We start from the raw sequence: 16,860 nt of genomic DNA on the forward strand, positions 1-16,860 counted from the left end.
TCAGGACATGTAAAAATGTACAAGATAGTTAGGATTTGCAGGAGCGCCTAATTAGGCTTTTCAGATGGCTCTGGCTGAGTTCAGTGATTGTCTACCAAGGTGAAGTCAGGCCAGTTGCAACCAGCTCAGTGGCACTGAAATAACACAGCTCACACCAACTCCCTGTAGGAAAATTGAAGAGCAGAGTTTCGTGTATAACTCTTCGTACGTCAAGGTGAAAATATACCCTTTGGACTTTCCAAACTGGAAGCACAACAGATAGTAAAATGAGCAGTTGGTTTTAAAAATTTCATAAGAAGCCATCCCTTCTGTGTTTACAATTCTGAAATAAATTGCAGTCCTGTAGAATCGTTACTTCTTCTGTTTTTCCAGGTGTCCCCTTCCATCACAAATCTGAGCCATATGTCCTTGTGGGGTAAAATGAACAGAAACGTAGTCCTTTTCTATAAACCAGCCTTTAAATATGCTATGGCTGGACGAAGTCTCTTGCTGTGTCATGCCATCCGAACTTCAGTCGATAAGCAGGTCCTCAGCAGAATCCAAATTAGCATCAGTAAGTCATGTCCTGTAATGTGGGGACTGGAAAATATCCAATTATCCTGCAGGGCGTACGGGGAAATGGTGCGTTTCTGTGTAGGAAATTCAGAAGAGTGGTGAGTTTGATCATGTTGTCCCAATACTTTCCTGGTGAGATTGTTTTATTTGCCCCAATATATTAGTACTACTTTGTGTGAAAGTAATGCATTTCTAGAAATAACCTTTGCCTCCTTCTGGGCTGATAGAAACAATTAAAAATGATTCCTAAGTGTGCTGGATCTTCTGCCAATCCAGGGTACCCTTGACAGAAACTTGTTCTGTAAGACAGTTAGTGCAGTCACTTCATATTAAAAAGTCGACGGATATTCTGACCTCTAAACCCAGGACTGCTGAGCAGATGACAGTCTAATTCTTTGCTTCATTTCCAGCGAGCTCTGTCTTTTGGCTCTCTGCGGTGGATATTTATTGCATAAAAAAGGGGAAGCATCTGATACTGGTTTAAGACGATGAGTCTAGGAGTTTCACTGACTGCCGTAGCAATTCTGAGGGCAGTATCTAAGAAACTAAAGCATCTGTGATTATCTTGCATTTTGCCGAGATGCGCGTGATCTCTCTCATGGTCGCTTTATAAATAACTACCCCAATCCTTCCCGAATTATTTTTACTAGTTTCTAGCTTTTAAAACTGGAAAAACAGAAGCTGGCTGTGTTCATTTTCTCATGAAATCGTAGCCAGAGCAGTAAATTCATAGCTAAGCGCTTACTCATTGGCTACTGTATTATAAATAACTCTTCACCTTGGCCCTGCTTCTCCGGCCATTATTCACTGTGAGTAGTACTTACTCATGAGCACAGAGGAGTGGAGAAGTAAATGATTCTGCTATCATTACTCACGGTTTTAGTACCCTGGCACGTTAGGAGGGCCACTTTCAAAGGAGGCACCGCTCTCCTGCAGGAGGAGCAGCACGTTTTCTTGCCCGAGAGGACTGTATTTGCAAAAACTACCCCAAGGAATGGCTACTGAGTCAGTGCTTTCAAAAGTAGAGAAAAGTAGGGAGAAACTACAGGCATACGTATGGGATATTTGGAAGTGTATGTGCCTGAAAGTGGTGTTACGGTTTGTCCTTGGGCTTTGTCAGAAGTGCAAAGCTGGGGAGCGGATTACGAGCAGTGATGGGAGAGTCACCTTCTCCCTCCCGCTTCCACCTTCCCCTTACACTGCTTTGCTTTCAAAGTGTAAATTAACTTAAAGGTTCAAAGCTTTTGGGAAAGATTCCAGACCAAAGGTCATCTTTTCTTGGTGGATTATTGGCCGGCCTGTGTTTGCCCGCATCTCTAGTGTTTACCAGCTGAGGGAGTTTATGAAATTTTGATGTAGGAATTAGGTTGTTGCTCATCTTGTACCTTCTTGCTCATATTATTGACAGTACCACTGAACTGCTGGAGGCAGATAGCATCTCAGTGATCGCTCTGCTATTTCGGCTCTCCACTGCTGACAACATCAGAAGTGTTTTAACAGCGTTTTAATGGGCAGCCTCTGTAGTTCCTTGGAGGGTTGCAAATAGCTGCCGTGAAAAACCTTTTCTGCCGCTCTGAGCCGACATGCCCTCCTTTTCTCATCCAGCTGCTGCTTGTTTGTATGGCTGCGGCACTGTTGACAAGTACTTCTGATTTGGGCCGGGCACGGTGGAGACCGTGCAAGTTAAGTAAGTTTTCCTGCAGCTTTCGGGTGAGCTGTGAAGAATAACAACATGGTTGTGAAACCACTGGGAAGAGCAGCACGAAGAGATGGTGACCCAAACTGCGTTCAGAAATCCCCTCTCCTCTGTTAGCTCTTTCAAAGAGTAATCGTACAACTTACGGTAATGCACAATACAGAGCTTTCTTCTCTGTCGTGTTGCTCACAACATGTTTCCGATGGGACCCCAGAGCAAGAAGACACCAACCTTTATTTTTTAGCAGGAAACAACAATAAAAAAAAAGGATAAAATAAATCACTGTTTCTCACGACAAAGCGTTAATTTGCTAGCAGCGGTTTCTAGCTGACCGGTTGCCTTCCTCTGCTTGTTACCAGAAATGAGACTCTGAGCACGGCTTGCTTTTGACTATGGAAAAGCTTTCTCCTCCCTGTTATGCTTAATATAACTATAATGTGCCCTTTATCACACTTCAACTTGAGTAATCCCAGTTTAGAAATAGCGCGTAATACCCATGGGAAAAAGCACTGGAAACGTACATTATAAAAAACATACAGACGAAGCTCAAAAGATCTACTGACATGTAAATTTAATTAAAAAATTACAGGTTTTCAATGAGGGCCTGTGTCTTCAATTTACCAGTTTCCATGACTTCTTCAGAAAAAAGTGTTTCTTTTTGCATTCTTGGTGGAAAACACTCTGAGGGATATTACTGTCCCCCAGAAGAGTATCTATTCGGTGTCACAGAAAAAAAAGTTACCCAAAACATGGACGCTTGAAATAAGTAAGAAAAATATCCACTTTCCTGTTTTGTTTTATTTCTGTCCCCTTTAACAAAAGCTAAACTTCTGAGTAACCAGCATTGCATGAAAAAGCATGTCCTAACTGTGCGAATAAACCTTTTTTTCATTGCATGCGCAAATTTTAAGGTATTTCAGTTCTTTCCATAAAAGGCACGTGAGGTGGGATAAAACAGCTGAACTGGCGAGCGGGCGAGCGGGAGAGATCTGATGGCCGAAGGAAGAGGCAGGCTATAAATAGGGATCATTATATAAAGCATCGCTCTTCAAAGAGGATTCTGGCTTAAATAAGAGAATCCCAAAGTTTTATTGAAAAATCTTATGAATTGCTCCATCTACTGCATGTTCAAAGGAAGAAATCCCCAGCAACGAAACCCCACCTTCCTGGGCGTGATGTCCTGGGGCCGGGAGCGAGCCCCGCGCGCAGCCACTGCCTCGGGGCTCCCGTGGCCCCTTCTCGTGGGGAGACGCGCAAATGGGCTAAATCCAGAGATTCTCCTCAATGGCCTCCCTCTAAAAGTCGAAGCGAAAAGTAAAACTTGAATCTCTTGGCTACTAGGACTTAAAAGGAAAATCTAAAGGTTTTTGAAACTTGCCAAGATTAGATGTTTTTCTTAATTCTGTTCTTCTATCTACTCTGCTTTCAACAAATCTGATCACAAGCTGAACTTCTTAAATATCAGTGTATTATAAAAGCTACTTCTGCTTAATACCCATTATTTCAGTTTTTAATGCCGTAAAGGCAGTGGCTTTTGTGGTGTTTTATTAAGTCCGAAGCAGCTGTTCAAAGGAGCAAATCCCTTCGGTTAAGGGAGAGAGAAAAACTCCTTGTTCGTGGAATTTCAGCCCCTCGGTGAACGGAGGAGCCATTCGGCGCAGAGCTCTGGCTTTCACACTTCTTTCTGCCTTCGAGCTTGTGGGTTCTACTGTGAGTTGCAGCACTGAAAACCACTGCAGTTTTTGGTTCTCTAACTTAATTAATAGAAATAATTCATCACTAGCTGATGCCTTTCAGAGCAGTTTTTCCCTGAGTCAGCTTACTGGGGAAGAGGTTCATTATAAATTATAATTAGAAGGAAAAAAAAAATAGGCAGAATAAACCTTCTGATGTGGTGGACTTTCCTTAACGTCACATCTCAGCCTAGTTTATTTGAAGAAACTTGTAGCCAAAATGCTGTAATCTAGCTTATATACTTTGTTCAATGTGTAAAATGGAAAAAAAAAAAAAAGTTTCAAGTGTTTTATGAGCAAGACCAGAACTTTCTTGGGGATTATCTGTTTTAAATTCCAGAAGTTACTATCAAAACAGAAATTTCTAAAAGGTACTAACCTTCGTATTTGGAATTACTGAATTAGCAGTATTTGTTTGACAGCACACTTGAAGTGGGAGAGCTTTATAATCAGGTGTATGTTCACGTGAAGTTCTCTACACCGCAGACATTAGGTATCTCTCCAGCTTGTCCCACCCCTGGTTTAGATGCACGTTAATGACTTGAGAGCGTCGTTATCCAGCGGCCGGGTGTACCTGCTGGGTCATCAGCTTCAGAGTCACCACCGAGCCGAGCGAGCTTATCCCTCTGCGCTTCCCCTTCCCTTCCCACCTCTCCTCCTGCGAGAGCAGGTGGCTCCTCACGCAGCCGCCATGTGCTTCCAGATGACACTGATGCTGCATGGTGTCCCTTGCTGTTGGGTTTCGCCTTGATTAGGGGACGAGAAGGGAGCGAGTGCTGGTTTAAGTTTGTTGTTATGCATATTGTTTGTCACCTTGGTTGGTTCGGTTGATGCTTTGAAGTTAGTCTTGCGTTAGTGTTGTGCCTTAGGCAAAATTGTTTACTGCTTCACTGTTCATGTTATTTCACTTGCTTTTATGTTGGCTTCTATTTCATAGTTTTGCCCTGCCAATTTGGATATAATTGTATGAAACTTTGCTCTTGGTTTCATCCTGTAACTTTTTTGTACAGGAGCCATCCTTTACCATGCAAGAAGACACAAAAGGCTTTGGACTTAGCCTTGTTCTTACCGTGTTTCCCATTAACAAAAATGTAATATTTTTAATCTTGTTTCTTAGCATGTTGTAAACAAGGTCAAAACCTATTAGAAATCAGAGCCATATTCATTCAAAAGGGTGAATCTGATGTAGTTATGCATCTTCATCCAGGTGCATTATGTGATTTCAGTAAGTTCGGATCTGGCTGGCTGAGCTGGTTTGCACCATAGATCTGTACAGCGAGATGTAAAGGATGCGACTGCATCGCTGCGGCTTTCTGTTTCTTTAACATCCCGGAGCAGAAAACAGATTGCACAGGTTATGTCACTACGTGATTTTTTTCTGTCTCCTTTCCTTTATTTCCATGTAGCTCCTGAAGAGGGCCGGTGCCTCGGGTTCCCCCAAGCACTCGTACCCGGCTTTGCCCCTTTTCCCTGAGATCAAAAGGTGACGGGGACGGCAGGGCGGAGGGCCACCGCGCTGGCTGGCACTGCTGCCCAGGGCTCAGCGGGAAGATTTCGGCTGGTTTCTGTTGCTGTCAGGATGGGCAAGATACAGATGTAAAACAAATAGGTTTTTTCTGTAGAGATATTTTTCTATATCCTGCATGTCTTGGGGACAGGCAAGGTACTGCACAGCCAATAGACAGCTTCCCTGCTTTGGGGCTGAAGAGATTCCCTACAGCTAGACCCTGTGTGTAACTCTGTAGGTTAATTCACCTAAAATAATATCTCAAATTTCCTTATATAGTATGTGCTTCTTCAGTAGGTGAGCTGCAAGGTCTTAATTAAAAAAGGAAAACAAAACAAAAACAGAAAAGAAAATCTGTCTCCTCTTTCCCTGCGAGGGTTCCTGCATTAGTTGTGAGATTCCCGTGCTGTCCCAGAGCATCTCCTGCACCCGCAGGGCGTGGGGTGTCCTGGCACAGCACCCATCACCGGCGGTGCAGGGTGCCCAGGCGAAGGCCACGCTGTGACAGAAGAAAGCTGAGACGCTGCTTCATGCTTTGTAAATATCCGTTTGTATTTACAGCCTGATTCTGAAGGGTATTAAATGTATAAAATATGTATGTTTAAATGATGTATTTGGATCTTAAAGTCACTCCGCTGTTAATGTGCTTTTAGGAGTTTTCATGACGATGTGCTTAGGTAGCAACAAATTGGGCTGGTAGAACTGCAGGGAAGTTGGCGTTGAGGATGCCAGGAGGCTCCAGCTTCTTCCGCCGGGTGTGCAGCAGGAGATGGCAGGGCTGGAACGCAGCTGCGTGCTGCCCCTGCCCCTCCGCGCCTGGGGGACTGGCCTTACCCATTATTTTACTTCCAACTAAGCTAGCCCTGGGGCAGTCGGGTACAGAATATAGATGTTTTAGGTACTTGGTGGATGATGCTTCTGGCTTTGACAGCGGAGAGGGTGCCCAGCGAGCTCCGGCCATCCCTGGGCAGGCTCCCGGGGAAGCCTCTGCCGTTGCTGCGTGTTCTCCAGCGACTAGAGATAAGGCGCCTCATCTTGCAAATATTTGTAGTCACATGCTGCAGAGGTTTTTTGGGCAAATTTTGTTTAAGCAACTGGTGGATTGAAAACTATCAAAGCTCAGTTTTGTCTCTGTAAATCTCAGAATATTCGTCATAGGTTAAGGGGGATGAAAGCAGTCATGTGTGGCAAAGCCACACTGCCGGGCTCTTGTGCTCAGGAATTTAGAGGGGAAACGAGTATCATCTCTCTTCCATTTACTTTCATTACTTTGTCTTCCTTTATTTCCATGCGCTGAGGTCTGGCAGTCTTGGAACTAGCCAGATCGTTTCTAAAATGCAATATTGACCCTATGCCGCTTATTAGGAGTCTGCGTCCTCAGTGACAGAATTGATTCCATTGGTGCTGCTGCACTTTTAATGTTACCTTTTATGTTCATGTTTGTTCCAACAGAGTGGCCACTAGCACAGACGACTTGAACTTGTATCACCCGCAAATTGACAACGCTGGAGCCACCAGTTTGTCATTATCCCTACTAGTGTATCTGATTCAATTTTGCGACAGTGGATTAATTCTTAAAATTGCAGTGCTTTTTGCTCGTTAATGGTCAGTAAATGATTCGGGGGGGCGGGGGAATGGAATTCATCAGTTTTGTAGTCGTTTTAATTCTTCTAGTTTTAAGTTGTTCTATAAATATGTCTTTATGGATGTAGTTTTACTAGCTTAAAAACATCTAATTGAAAACAGTTGCTTAAATCTCTATGGATCAAGAAGGCAGTAATAAGCAAAGAGAGTATCTTATCCCTGCAATCCAGAAACGCTTAGTGACTGGTATACTGGGTGCATGTGTAATCAGCTTCTTGTTTCATCTAAAAACCTTAGCTCTTTTGGTGTGATTTAGTACTTCACCAGCAGCATGTTTTTTCTTGTCTCTAAGATTATCAACTAGGGAAACCAAATATAAACCAAAATGGCATAAGATACAAAAACGTTTTTAAAAATATTTAATTCATTTATGCCATCTTGCTGTGTGTGGAAAGCGTTCTAGTACATCACCAGGCTTCTGAGAAAAAAACCCATTAGATTTGCCGTCTTGTAAATTACCGTTTTGTTGCACATTACGTAATGTTATTCTTCTGACTTAAGGTTTGCATCAGGCGGGACTGATCTCTGCTGTTTTGTAAGGTACCCGACAGATGAACCCGTAGCTCTTAGATGAGATCAGCATGTGCATTCACCTACTGACGCTGCTTGTGATTCCAAACCCAATGAGCTCCAAGGGATAAAAACGTGGATATGCGTAGCTTTGCTTTCTGAAAGAGCTACTTTCTGTGGGTTTGGGTTTGGTGGGGGGTTGTTGCAGTGATTTGGGTTTGGTTCCTTGTCTACTGTTTATTTAATGTCAGAAATTTAGGTCCTTTCTAGCTTATGAGATGTAACGACTGTAGATCCCACGCACAATAGTGAGATACTTGGATTATTTGAAATGCTCTAGGTTATGTTGGTAATACACTTAAACAAAACTTACCGATGACCACTCTGGTTGTTGGCCTTTTCTTAAAGGCTTATACCTGCCTCCCTCTGGTTTGAAATGCGGTACCATTTTCCAAAGTGATCCTCGGAAAGTGCTCTCCCAAACCTCGGAAGCCTGTAAATGACAGACGGCTCATTTCCAAGCCGGGAAGCGAGGAAAGGAGAGCCAGTCTGTGCTGGTGCGGAGGGAATGCAAAACCACAGGTCTTCCTTCATGCAAGTGGGAAGTAAAACAGGTTAACTTAGATGATCTGCAGTGATTGTTTCTTTGAACACCAGTGGTCGTTCATATGGTCACAGGAACATGAACACAACCGTTCACATGGTCAGTTAGAACATCTCATTAGGAATCATAATTAATGGAGGTGGTTATTTCATAACTTGCGAGTATCCATTTAACTGTGCCCTAGGTTGCATGTATCTTATTCCTTATTGCTTAAACAGGCAAACTGTGAAATGGGCTTCCACAGGAAAAGTACATTGCTCAGAAAATTTTGTCATTTTTCTTTTTTATTCACTTTATTTCTGGATGTCTAATAATTTCTTACAGCTTTATTAATCTGAAGTATTAAAAGGTGGGGGTAGCATGGTGTCTCAGAGCACGGGCGGCGTGGGCAGGCTGCCTTCCCGCAATAGGAAGGAGCACACACTTATGCAGCTACAGCATCTTATTCTTTGTCCAGGACTGAAAGCGCAGTGAGAGTTGAACCCCTGAAATTCTTTTTCTGAGTCTTTTTGCTAAGCAAGTAGCACTTCACACAAGCCCATTGTTAAAAATCACTTGCTGTTTGGTGGCTTAAGAAATGCGTAAGTGTATTCTGTCCATCTAAAAGCCATCTGTTACAAAAAATAATCAGACGTCCTTTTTTCTTGTACATTTGTGTCATTCTGTGAATCAGAAGCATTTTATGTACTAAGGGCAATGTGCTCTGCTTTTGGAATTCCTGAGTTTCACTAAAACCCCGGGGTATAGTTGGTTCAGGAGACCTGAGGTGACCTGTAAATGGGAGCTGCTGTGCCCCTTTGCTGCTTAGCAAGATCACGTTAAAAAGAAATTGAAATACAGTGTCCAGATACAATATGATAACATTTTAATCCAAAGAGAAAAGCAGTAAGAATTTTTATGCTAGCTGACCTCTTGAAAGCACATTCAGACATTAATTATTTCTCATAGCTTTCCTCTGAGAGGAAGATGGGCAGTTTCCTCATTTGTAAGTGACTAATCCGAGACAGAAAAAAGAATGACGTGACTTTCCTGAACCCGAAGAAACTCCTTATGCAAGCAGGACAAGAGCTGAAGAGTTCCTGCGCAGGCATTGGCAGGCACACAGCTTTGAACGCTGAGCTCTCCGCAGGCAGCAAAAGTGTAGGAAAAAGTAATATCTTTTCTGCATGTTGTTTTGCTTATGATAATATGCTGTCTCGTTTGTGAACCAGCCTTTCCCTTCTTCCTGGAGTTCAAATAAAGTCTTAGTTTTTCCTCCTAAATCCCAGTGATTGACTGTCTATAAACACGCTGACAGTCTCAAAAATAACGATGCGGAGTCTGCTCGCTGTGCCTGTGTGCGTTACGTCCAACCGAGAGAAGTTACCGTTGTGTTTAAGCAGCTGGGCTGCCGGCCTGCCGGGCTTCCCTTCTTTGGGCTTCCCCAGCCTTCCCGTGGGATCTCTGCTTTCAGTTTAAGGCAGCTTAAAATTAATTAAGAATCTTCAATGGGCGTTGTCTTGAAGTTGGATTCATTTTTAACCTTCTCCTGTAGAGGAGGTGTGAAACTCTTTCCCCTTTGTTCCTTGGTGAATGCCATAGGGCGATAACCCTCCCCTGCCCCTCTGCACCCTGAAGTCGTGTCTGTCCGGAGCAGCACATCCCCGGGGCCGTGTAACACTGAACGCAGCCAGAGCTGTTGCAGGAAAAATTATCAGAAGCACAAGGGCTTATTTTACTGCACCACTTTTGATGATGCTTTTGATTTTAGAGTTGCAGAGGAGATGGCAAGAGTAGTATCGTTTGCACAAGTCAAGGTTCAAACCTGGAGCCCTGGGCCATGATGATGATGCCTCTAAAAGACAAAAAAAAAGGACTGTAAGTTCTTTAGGGGAAGGTTTGTGTCTGACGTGCTAGTAAAATACCCAGCACCAGGTTTTAGGTTAGCAGCCAGACCAGCCAACATCCACGATCTACCTTGTACAGAATGGAGGGGAGCAGATTCCCGAGGGCCTGAGAAGCTCCAGAAGTCATCTGCACCCACATGGAGACACGGGTGGCACCTCCGTGCCAGGGTGGCTCCTGCAGGGTCCCCAGGTGGCCCCCGCTGCTGACCGGAGCCTTCTGCAGTGAGGTGGCACATCCACGGCTGGGGCACACGCGCTGGGCCCAGCAGTTCCTCTGCTTCCCAGCAGCAGAGCAAGTGTTGCTCTCCATACCTGGAGGTGCAACCATATCTCCAAGGCCCTGGCAAGATGGAACCATGGGATTCAAGGCACGTGATGCCCAGATTCCTCACCACACTCAAGTTTTTCTACTAGGCGCTCTGCTGCCTGGCTGCCCCGGGGGTTCGTTAGGAGCCAGAGGGGATGGTGGTGCCTTTCTCTGTCTTAGCACACGCGGGGTGAGATTTGGCTGTAGGAAATTTAGGGCCATTTGATTTTTTTTTTTTGTTTTAAAAAATACAATTAAGCGTTCAGTTGCTATAAATCCGAGTGATGTATAAATTACACACTTTGTGTTAGGCGGGGAGGTAACTCCGCAGAACGCAGCGCTGCTTTCCCGGTGCTGCTGGCTGCTACCCCTGCTGCGTGGCAGCGCAGTCCTGCAGGATCCGGGAGAAGAGCAAAAGAGGAATGGCAAAATAGCTCTTCAAGTGACACGGTGTTCTCAGTGCTGCTTCTGTGCCTCTGCTTTGTCACCTCTTTGTACTTTTGATGGAAGCAAAATTGAAATGTTTTCCTGCTGATGGGATGTGGAGCAGAGGGCTGCTGCGAGATGCAAAATTAAGTTCTTGTATCAGCTGGGAATTTTGTGGAATTTGCTGCCATTTGACAGTGTTTCCAGATGGAAAGGAGCAACTGTCTGTTTCTGTACAGTGCAATTTTCATTTGGTTTAAATGCTTTTGAGTTTGGGGAGCGGGGTCTGACGCTTTGTTTTCAGTAGCGTCAAGACAGATGTTATTTCACTGGACTATCTGGAAGCTCTTTCTCATCCCACAGCTCTGTTATAGGTGCGTGTCTTGAACAAAGACAAATTCCATGGGAAGTGTTATAAAGTTAGTCGCGTTTTCAGTTATTTTAATGATTCCCTCTTTTTCTAGCACAGTAGGTTAGAAACGTGTTAAAGCTAGTGGTAAAGTAATTTATGAAGGGCAGATGGAGTTCAAAAGGTTCAAATATACAAGTTCAGTTCCAGCATCATTTGGATCTTCACACCTCAGCGTCCCAATAGAGAAACTGGATACTGAGTTTTTACAGGTTTTACTGTAAAAACTGAGCCCTCCAGAACTTTTAGTAACTAATGGGTTTTGCAGAAATGATTTGACTACCCTGGATGTCCATTAGCTGTTTTGCTTTTATGTCTTTGCTGGAAACCTAAATGGCTTTTACTTGCACTTTTTTTTTACTAGTTATATGTTTGCAAGAGACGTCTTTTGTATTACGCTAGCTGGTAGGAAAAAAGTGATGTAGTCAAAAATGGTAGGAGCATTTAATCATAGTATATCCTAACTAGAATTTAAACTGTGTGTTGTCAAGAAAGTTTCCATCTGTAGCATACCAATCCCAAACTGACTACATGCAGTTTTAATCTTCTGACTCTTGAATTCATTCTTTTTTGTGTGGCTTTGGTGGTGTTAAAATTTAATCCTCAGCGGTTACATTGTATTAAGTCTATATTTCTCTCCTTTCTTTGCATGTCCTACTTTATTACTGGCAAAGGATTTTGAAATATCCTGAAAAATCCGTGTTTTCTAATATGGAGAGACTGGTAAAATACCTTTTTACAAATGGGTAATTTAAGAAAAGTTTCCTCTCGTCTTTGTTGACCTGCTAGATATTTAGTTATATTAATCCCCTGTAATGTACTATTCCTATTAGAGATGCACGACTTTGCTGGGCAGCTCCCAAAAATATCTTGCTGATTTAAAAGATTTTTTCCTCCATTTATGTTCATCGTATATTTTTATCTCTATTACATCACAGATGAGAATAAGTTTTGTACACTACTATTAAGAGTGATGTATGCCATTTTCTGTACAGCAAAATGGTACAGAACAAGAGTAAAAGTAGATAAATCTCCAGATTTTGGTTGCCATTCCTCCCTAGTTTCAGGTACATGTGACAATTTTGGAAATTTTACACGTGGAAAAACCAGCTGGCACAAAAGCAGAGGAATGATAAAACCACTTCCGCTTTGGAAGAGAGGCCATGGAACGGGTGTGTTTCTCCATGTCGAACAAGCACTTAGGAGGAAGGTGGTGTGGAAGCTGGTATGGTTCACCACACAAGGGTTTTATTTTGTGGTGGAAAATCTAATCTTTCCGAGACCATTTCTCTTGGGTATAAGTCTGAAGTCTGCTTTATATTGGGAGATTGGCATGAAATCCACAGCACTTAAGAGGATAAAGGCCTTTGTCTCTAAAACGTACTTTTTTTTTTTTTTTGAACTATAAAGGCAGTGGAACAAGAAATGGTTTTAGGTATATAATGTTAAGATCCAATCCTATAATCCTTTCTCAAGTAAAAATATGTTATAGATCAATTTTATCGATTCATATCTTTTTCCCATGTGTTTTAGAAGATTCACTTAAAAAAAAAAGGAAACCTTTCACATTTAACTGACGATTAAAGAATTAAAAAAAGATGAATTATAAGGACCTCGTCCAATTAGCCAGAATGACATCTTCTTCTGGTTCCTTTGTAGACACCATTTGATTTCCGAGAGAAGCACGGGAGGCTGTTATTTAAAAAAATACGTATACCTCTTATTGCCTTTCTCATTCACATGGTCACTTTAAAGGACTCCACAGCCTATCCATACAGTCGGAAATTGGATGGCTCTTTGGCTTGAAGATATACTAAACAATATCCTGAGAACTTGTGCTTGTTAAATAACGTGCAGTATTTGACGCCCTTGTCTCCTTCCTTGAACTACTACAGAAAGATGGATCATAAAGATTAGCAAAGCATGGGAACAAAACAGGGCAGGGTTGGGAAGGGGAGAAGGGTGCGAGGAGAAGAGGGGGTGCGGGGGGAAGAGGGCTCTCTGCAGTAGATGTGTTCAGTTTTCAGTTTCCAGGCAATGGGACAGAAGAAACAAAAGCAAGAGGAGGAGGAGGAGTTGAAAAGAATGAAAAGACAAGAGATTTATTCAGTAAGTAAATTAGAAATGGTATCAGATAAATAGATGAAAACGAGAGCAGATCCCTGACTAACGCGCGTTGTTCTGGCACCGTTGAAGTCAAATCGGTTTAAACTAGCTCAGGGTCTGGACAGACTGGATGAGTTGAGACCAGAGACTACGTTTTTAATCTGGACTTCCTTGCTTTGTATACTTAAATTTGACATTTTCTAACATTAATATGTAACATAATTAATATGCAACAAAAATAGAATTGGCGTAGGTTCTCCCAAGGAGAGAAAAGTGATAAAAAAGATCGGCTGTCTGATGCTCAGTGATCTGTGATGTTAGTTTATCAGTTATAATGAACACTTATATGGCCGCTTTTAGCTTGAATGGACTAGATATTCTGGCGTTTAAATATTGACATGATCAAAGTGAGATTACGTAGATTTTAATCAGCCGAGGTTCTGACTCAGTATATGCAGTTGAATTTGCTTTGTTCCACTTTAATGCAGTAGATTTTTTTTTTTTCAACGATATTCATTATTTAGGGGAATTGTATGTATTTGGAAAATATTTGAATACTTTGATATCTATCAAATGTAAGTACCCAAACTGCCCAGCGCAGGCCGCCACACCCTGCTTTCCAAGAGAACCAGGGCCACTGACAGTTTAGAAAATCAGTGTTACTCCTCAGAAAAAAAAAAAACACAACAGTATTTTTTTCTGTTGCGTTAAGCACCTTCTGAATCACCGGGCAGCTTCATGCCTGGCTCTCATGCTTTACTGAGCTCAGGTCTCTTACCAGCACAGATAAAGAATTAAGACTTCTCTGTTTCTTAAATGACTCATTTTGACGGTCAGTTTGTTGGCCAAACACTTACACACTTCCATTCAGATGTAAAATTTAGAGCAAATGATGTGCAGCGTATTGCTGCGGGATGCATTTTTTTTGTCCGTGCAGCAGCGTAACGCTTTGGCCGTCCCTCCTCCGTTTCTGTTAAGGCACCTCCTGAAGTCAGACTTCAGCTGCTTTTAAAATGAGCCAGCATCACTTGGATGTGGGTGAGGTGCAGCAATTTGGGAATTGCTCCCAGCTGGTGGAGAAATGATTTCCAAGCAAGCTGGGTGGCTCTTTAACCGCTCTTCCCAGTAGAAATGAGCTAAAATATATAGGAATTGTTGTTTTGACAAATAGGCTAATGAGCCACTCAAGTTGCTTTATGTATTTAATGTAGTTGCTTGACAGTTATTATTATTTTCTAATTATATTAAGTTATAAATTATTAACAAGTGTTTAATTTCAGTCCAAACAGATCCAACAAAAGGGATTTGTACAGTTATGAATTGCAGCAAAATACGAAATTGTTGAGCTTTTAGTATATGCAAACTTGGAGACCCTGGTTATTTCTCCCTCTTTCAACAGCCAGTCATGAAACTTTCTCGACCTTTTCACCTTTAAACTTTATTTGAACTTGGAAAGAAGACTTGTGAATTGTGGAGGGGGAAAAAAAAAAAGGAAAGAAAAAGGGTGGGGGCTGGTGGGGAGAAGGTCTGATTATATGTTACCGTAACAGTAATACTAGCAAAATAATCCTCCTCTTGTGCATGAGTGTCTGCTACTGCAAGCTTCGGGGTAATAAGCTCACATGACATGCCTCGAGGCTAATGCTGGCCTATGCTTTTTTCTATTTTTTTCTATTTTTTTTTTTTTGGTACATATTTAAACAAAGGCTGATTATCCAAACAAGAATTTGGACTGCATCAACTGGACCAGTTAAATTGTAGTTAGTAAAACTTGGCGCCTTCGGAGCTTGGAATTTTACAATTACAGCTGGATCCTCATTTGTTAGGCAGCCTTACAAAATAATAAAAGTGGAGATTTTTATCTTTATAGGACACAGCTTAACTCTTTGAATACAGAGAACTAAGCGCCAAATATTACAGTCGCTGCTTAGACATAATGTTTTGGGCCAATAAATGTGATTGAACAGTTGTATCAGTGCTCTACAGGACGTAGGGCGAAGGGAGCTGCCTTGCCAGCACTGGGGTGGATGCTGTGGCACTTGTAGTGGACGCTGTGGCACTTGTAGTGGACATTCATTGCCCTCCAGAACTTCTCTGAGATAAGGAAACAAGAACACAACAAGCAATTTGTTGTTTGATCTCCCTTATCTTGCTCTTCTCTTTTTGACAGTATAGCTGTGGTTTTATTTGAATTTCTCTTCTTTTCGTATTTCCTGTTGCTTTGAAAAAAGCTTGTGACCGAATGGGATCTAGATGGTCCCTGGAGTTGGTCTGATTTTCACTTCTCGGATGAGGTGGAAAACTGTCTTCAATACTGTTTTCCGACCATTAGCAAACTTTTCACAGGCTCCCCCTGGATGTACAAGATTCCCTCTCCCCATGGCCGTCCTCCCGGGGCCGGGCCCGGGGATCTGCAGACAGAAGTTACGTTTCATTTTCACAAACTGCTGTTGCCCGTTCCAGCCTTGTTTTCCCTTCCCTCATCCCTACAGAGAGGGATTGGCTTTGATTAGTCACTCGCAAAGCCAAACTTTGGCTTTCTGGTTGTGTAATCTACAGCTCTGGTTGCCAATCAGCAAATGAAAGTTCTTTTCCTAAAATTAAACAAAGAGTCCTTATCATTAACCTAGAACAAATCAATGCCTTTGCATTAATTCACATGGAGCAGGGCCAATTTACAGCTCTCCCTGATCTGCCCGGTGGTTTTTTTGTGCATAGGTTTATCTCAGTTTCTTTTTTAAGAAAGTGTTTATTGTTTGCATTTTCTGAAAACCTTATTGAGTAACAATGATTGGAACTAAAGCAATCAAGACTATCCAGAGTGTTTGCAAGAGCCCACCGGCTAGATAATGTTTTACCAGGCTATACCAGGAGTTTTATTATTTGTCGTCTTTGCGTAGTATAAAAGCTAGCATTCATTAAAGTGTGAAGAAGTTCATTTTCTTTATTGTGACAGTTTTACCATGTTTCAGTGTCTCAGTAGTGACAAATAGCATGGATAATATGTAATTCTGCAGTCAAGATACCATGGGAGGTATGAGAGCAAGGAGTTGGTATTTTTGAATGGAAGGACATTGGTTTTCTAACATTGAAAACTGAGAAGTTAAAGATTTTTAATCAAGATAAACTCGCAGATTCATAAGGTGCAACTTAGTCTGGGAGAAATGATACCAACTGGAAATAAGAAAGACCTAAGGAAAAATTGTGAGTTAATGTTTACTCTTTTATTACTATTTTCATGGAATGACTTTACAACATGACCTTTTAAATTGTAGCTATTTTAAAAAGGAGTATTTGCGTGCCGCGGGCCCATGGAAGGCGCTGGTGGGTGCAGCGCCTATCGGCTCCTGCGCTCTCATCGCCCTGGGCTCTGGGCTTGGCCGGCTCCATGCTCAGCTCAGAGCCTGACACAAGGGCTTTACAGGCAAACGCTCCAAGTTTTCCATGGTCATGGCTCGAGGGAGAACTTCTCTCTCT

At 42.4% G+C, this 16,860-nt stretch overlaps 1 protein-coding gene across 18 annotated transcripts in view; it reads left to right on the plus strand.

The window, feature by feature from the left end:
- Positions 1 to 16,860, plus strand: part of BCAS3 (BCAS3 microtubule associated cell migration factor) — a 364,218-nt gene that overhangs the window by 244,430 nt on the left and 102,928 nt on the right. The window contains exon 24 of one of the 18 annotated variants that reach the window (XM_054209095.1): positions 11,952 to 11,974. The exons of 15 other annotated variants lie outside the window; for them this stretch is intronic. In XM_054209095.1, coding sequence (XP_054065070.1) covers positions 11,952 to 11,959 — 8 coding nt within the window. In that variant the 3' untranslated portion in view covers positions 11,960 to 11,974. 2 more of the 18 variants (XM_054209093.1, XM_054209094.1) reach the window with 2 other exon arrangements.

Source organism: Rissa tridactyla, chromosome 7 (assembly GCF_028500815.1).
Source record: "Rissa tridactyla isolate bRisTri1 chromosome 7, bRisTri1.patW.cur.20221130, whole genome shotgun sequence".
NCBI lineage: Eukaryota > Metazoa > Chordata > Aves > Charadriiformes > Laridae > Rissa > Rissa tridactyla.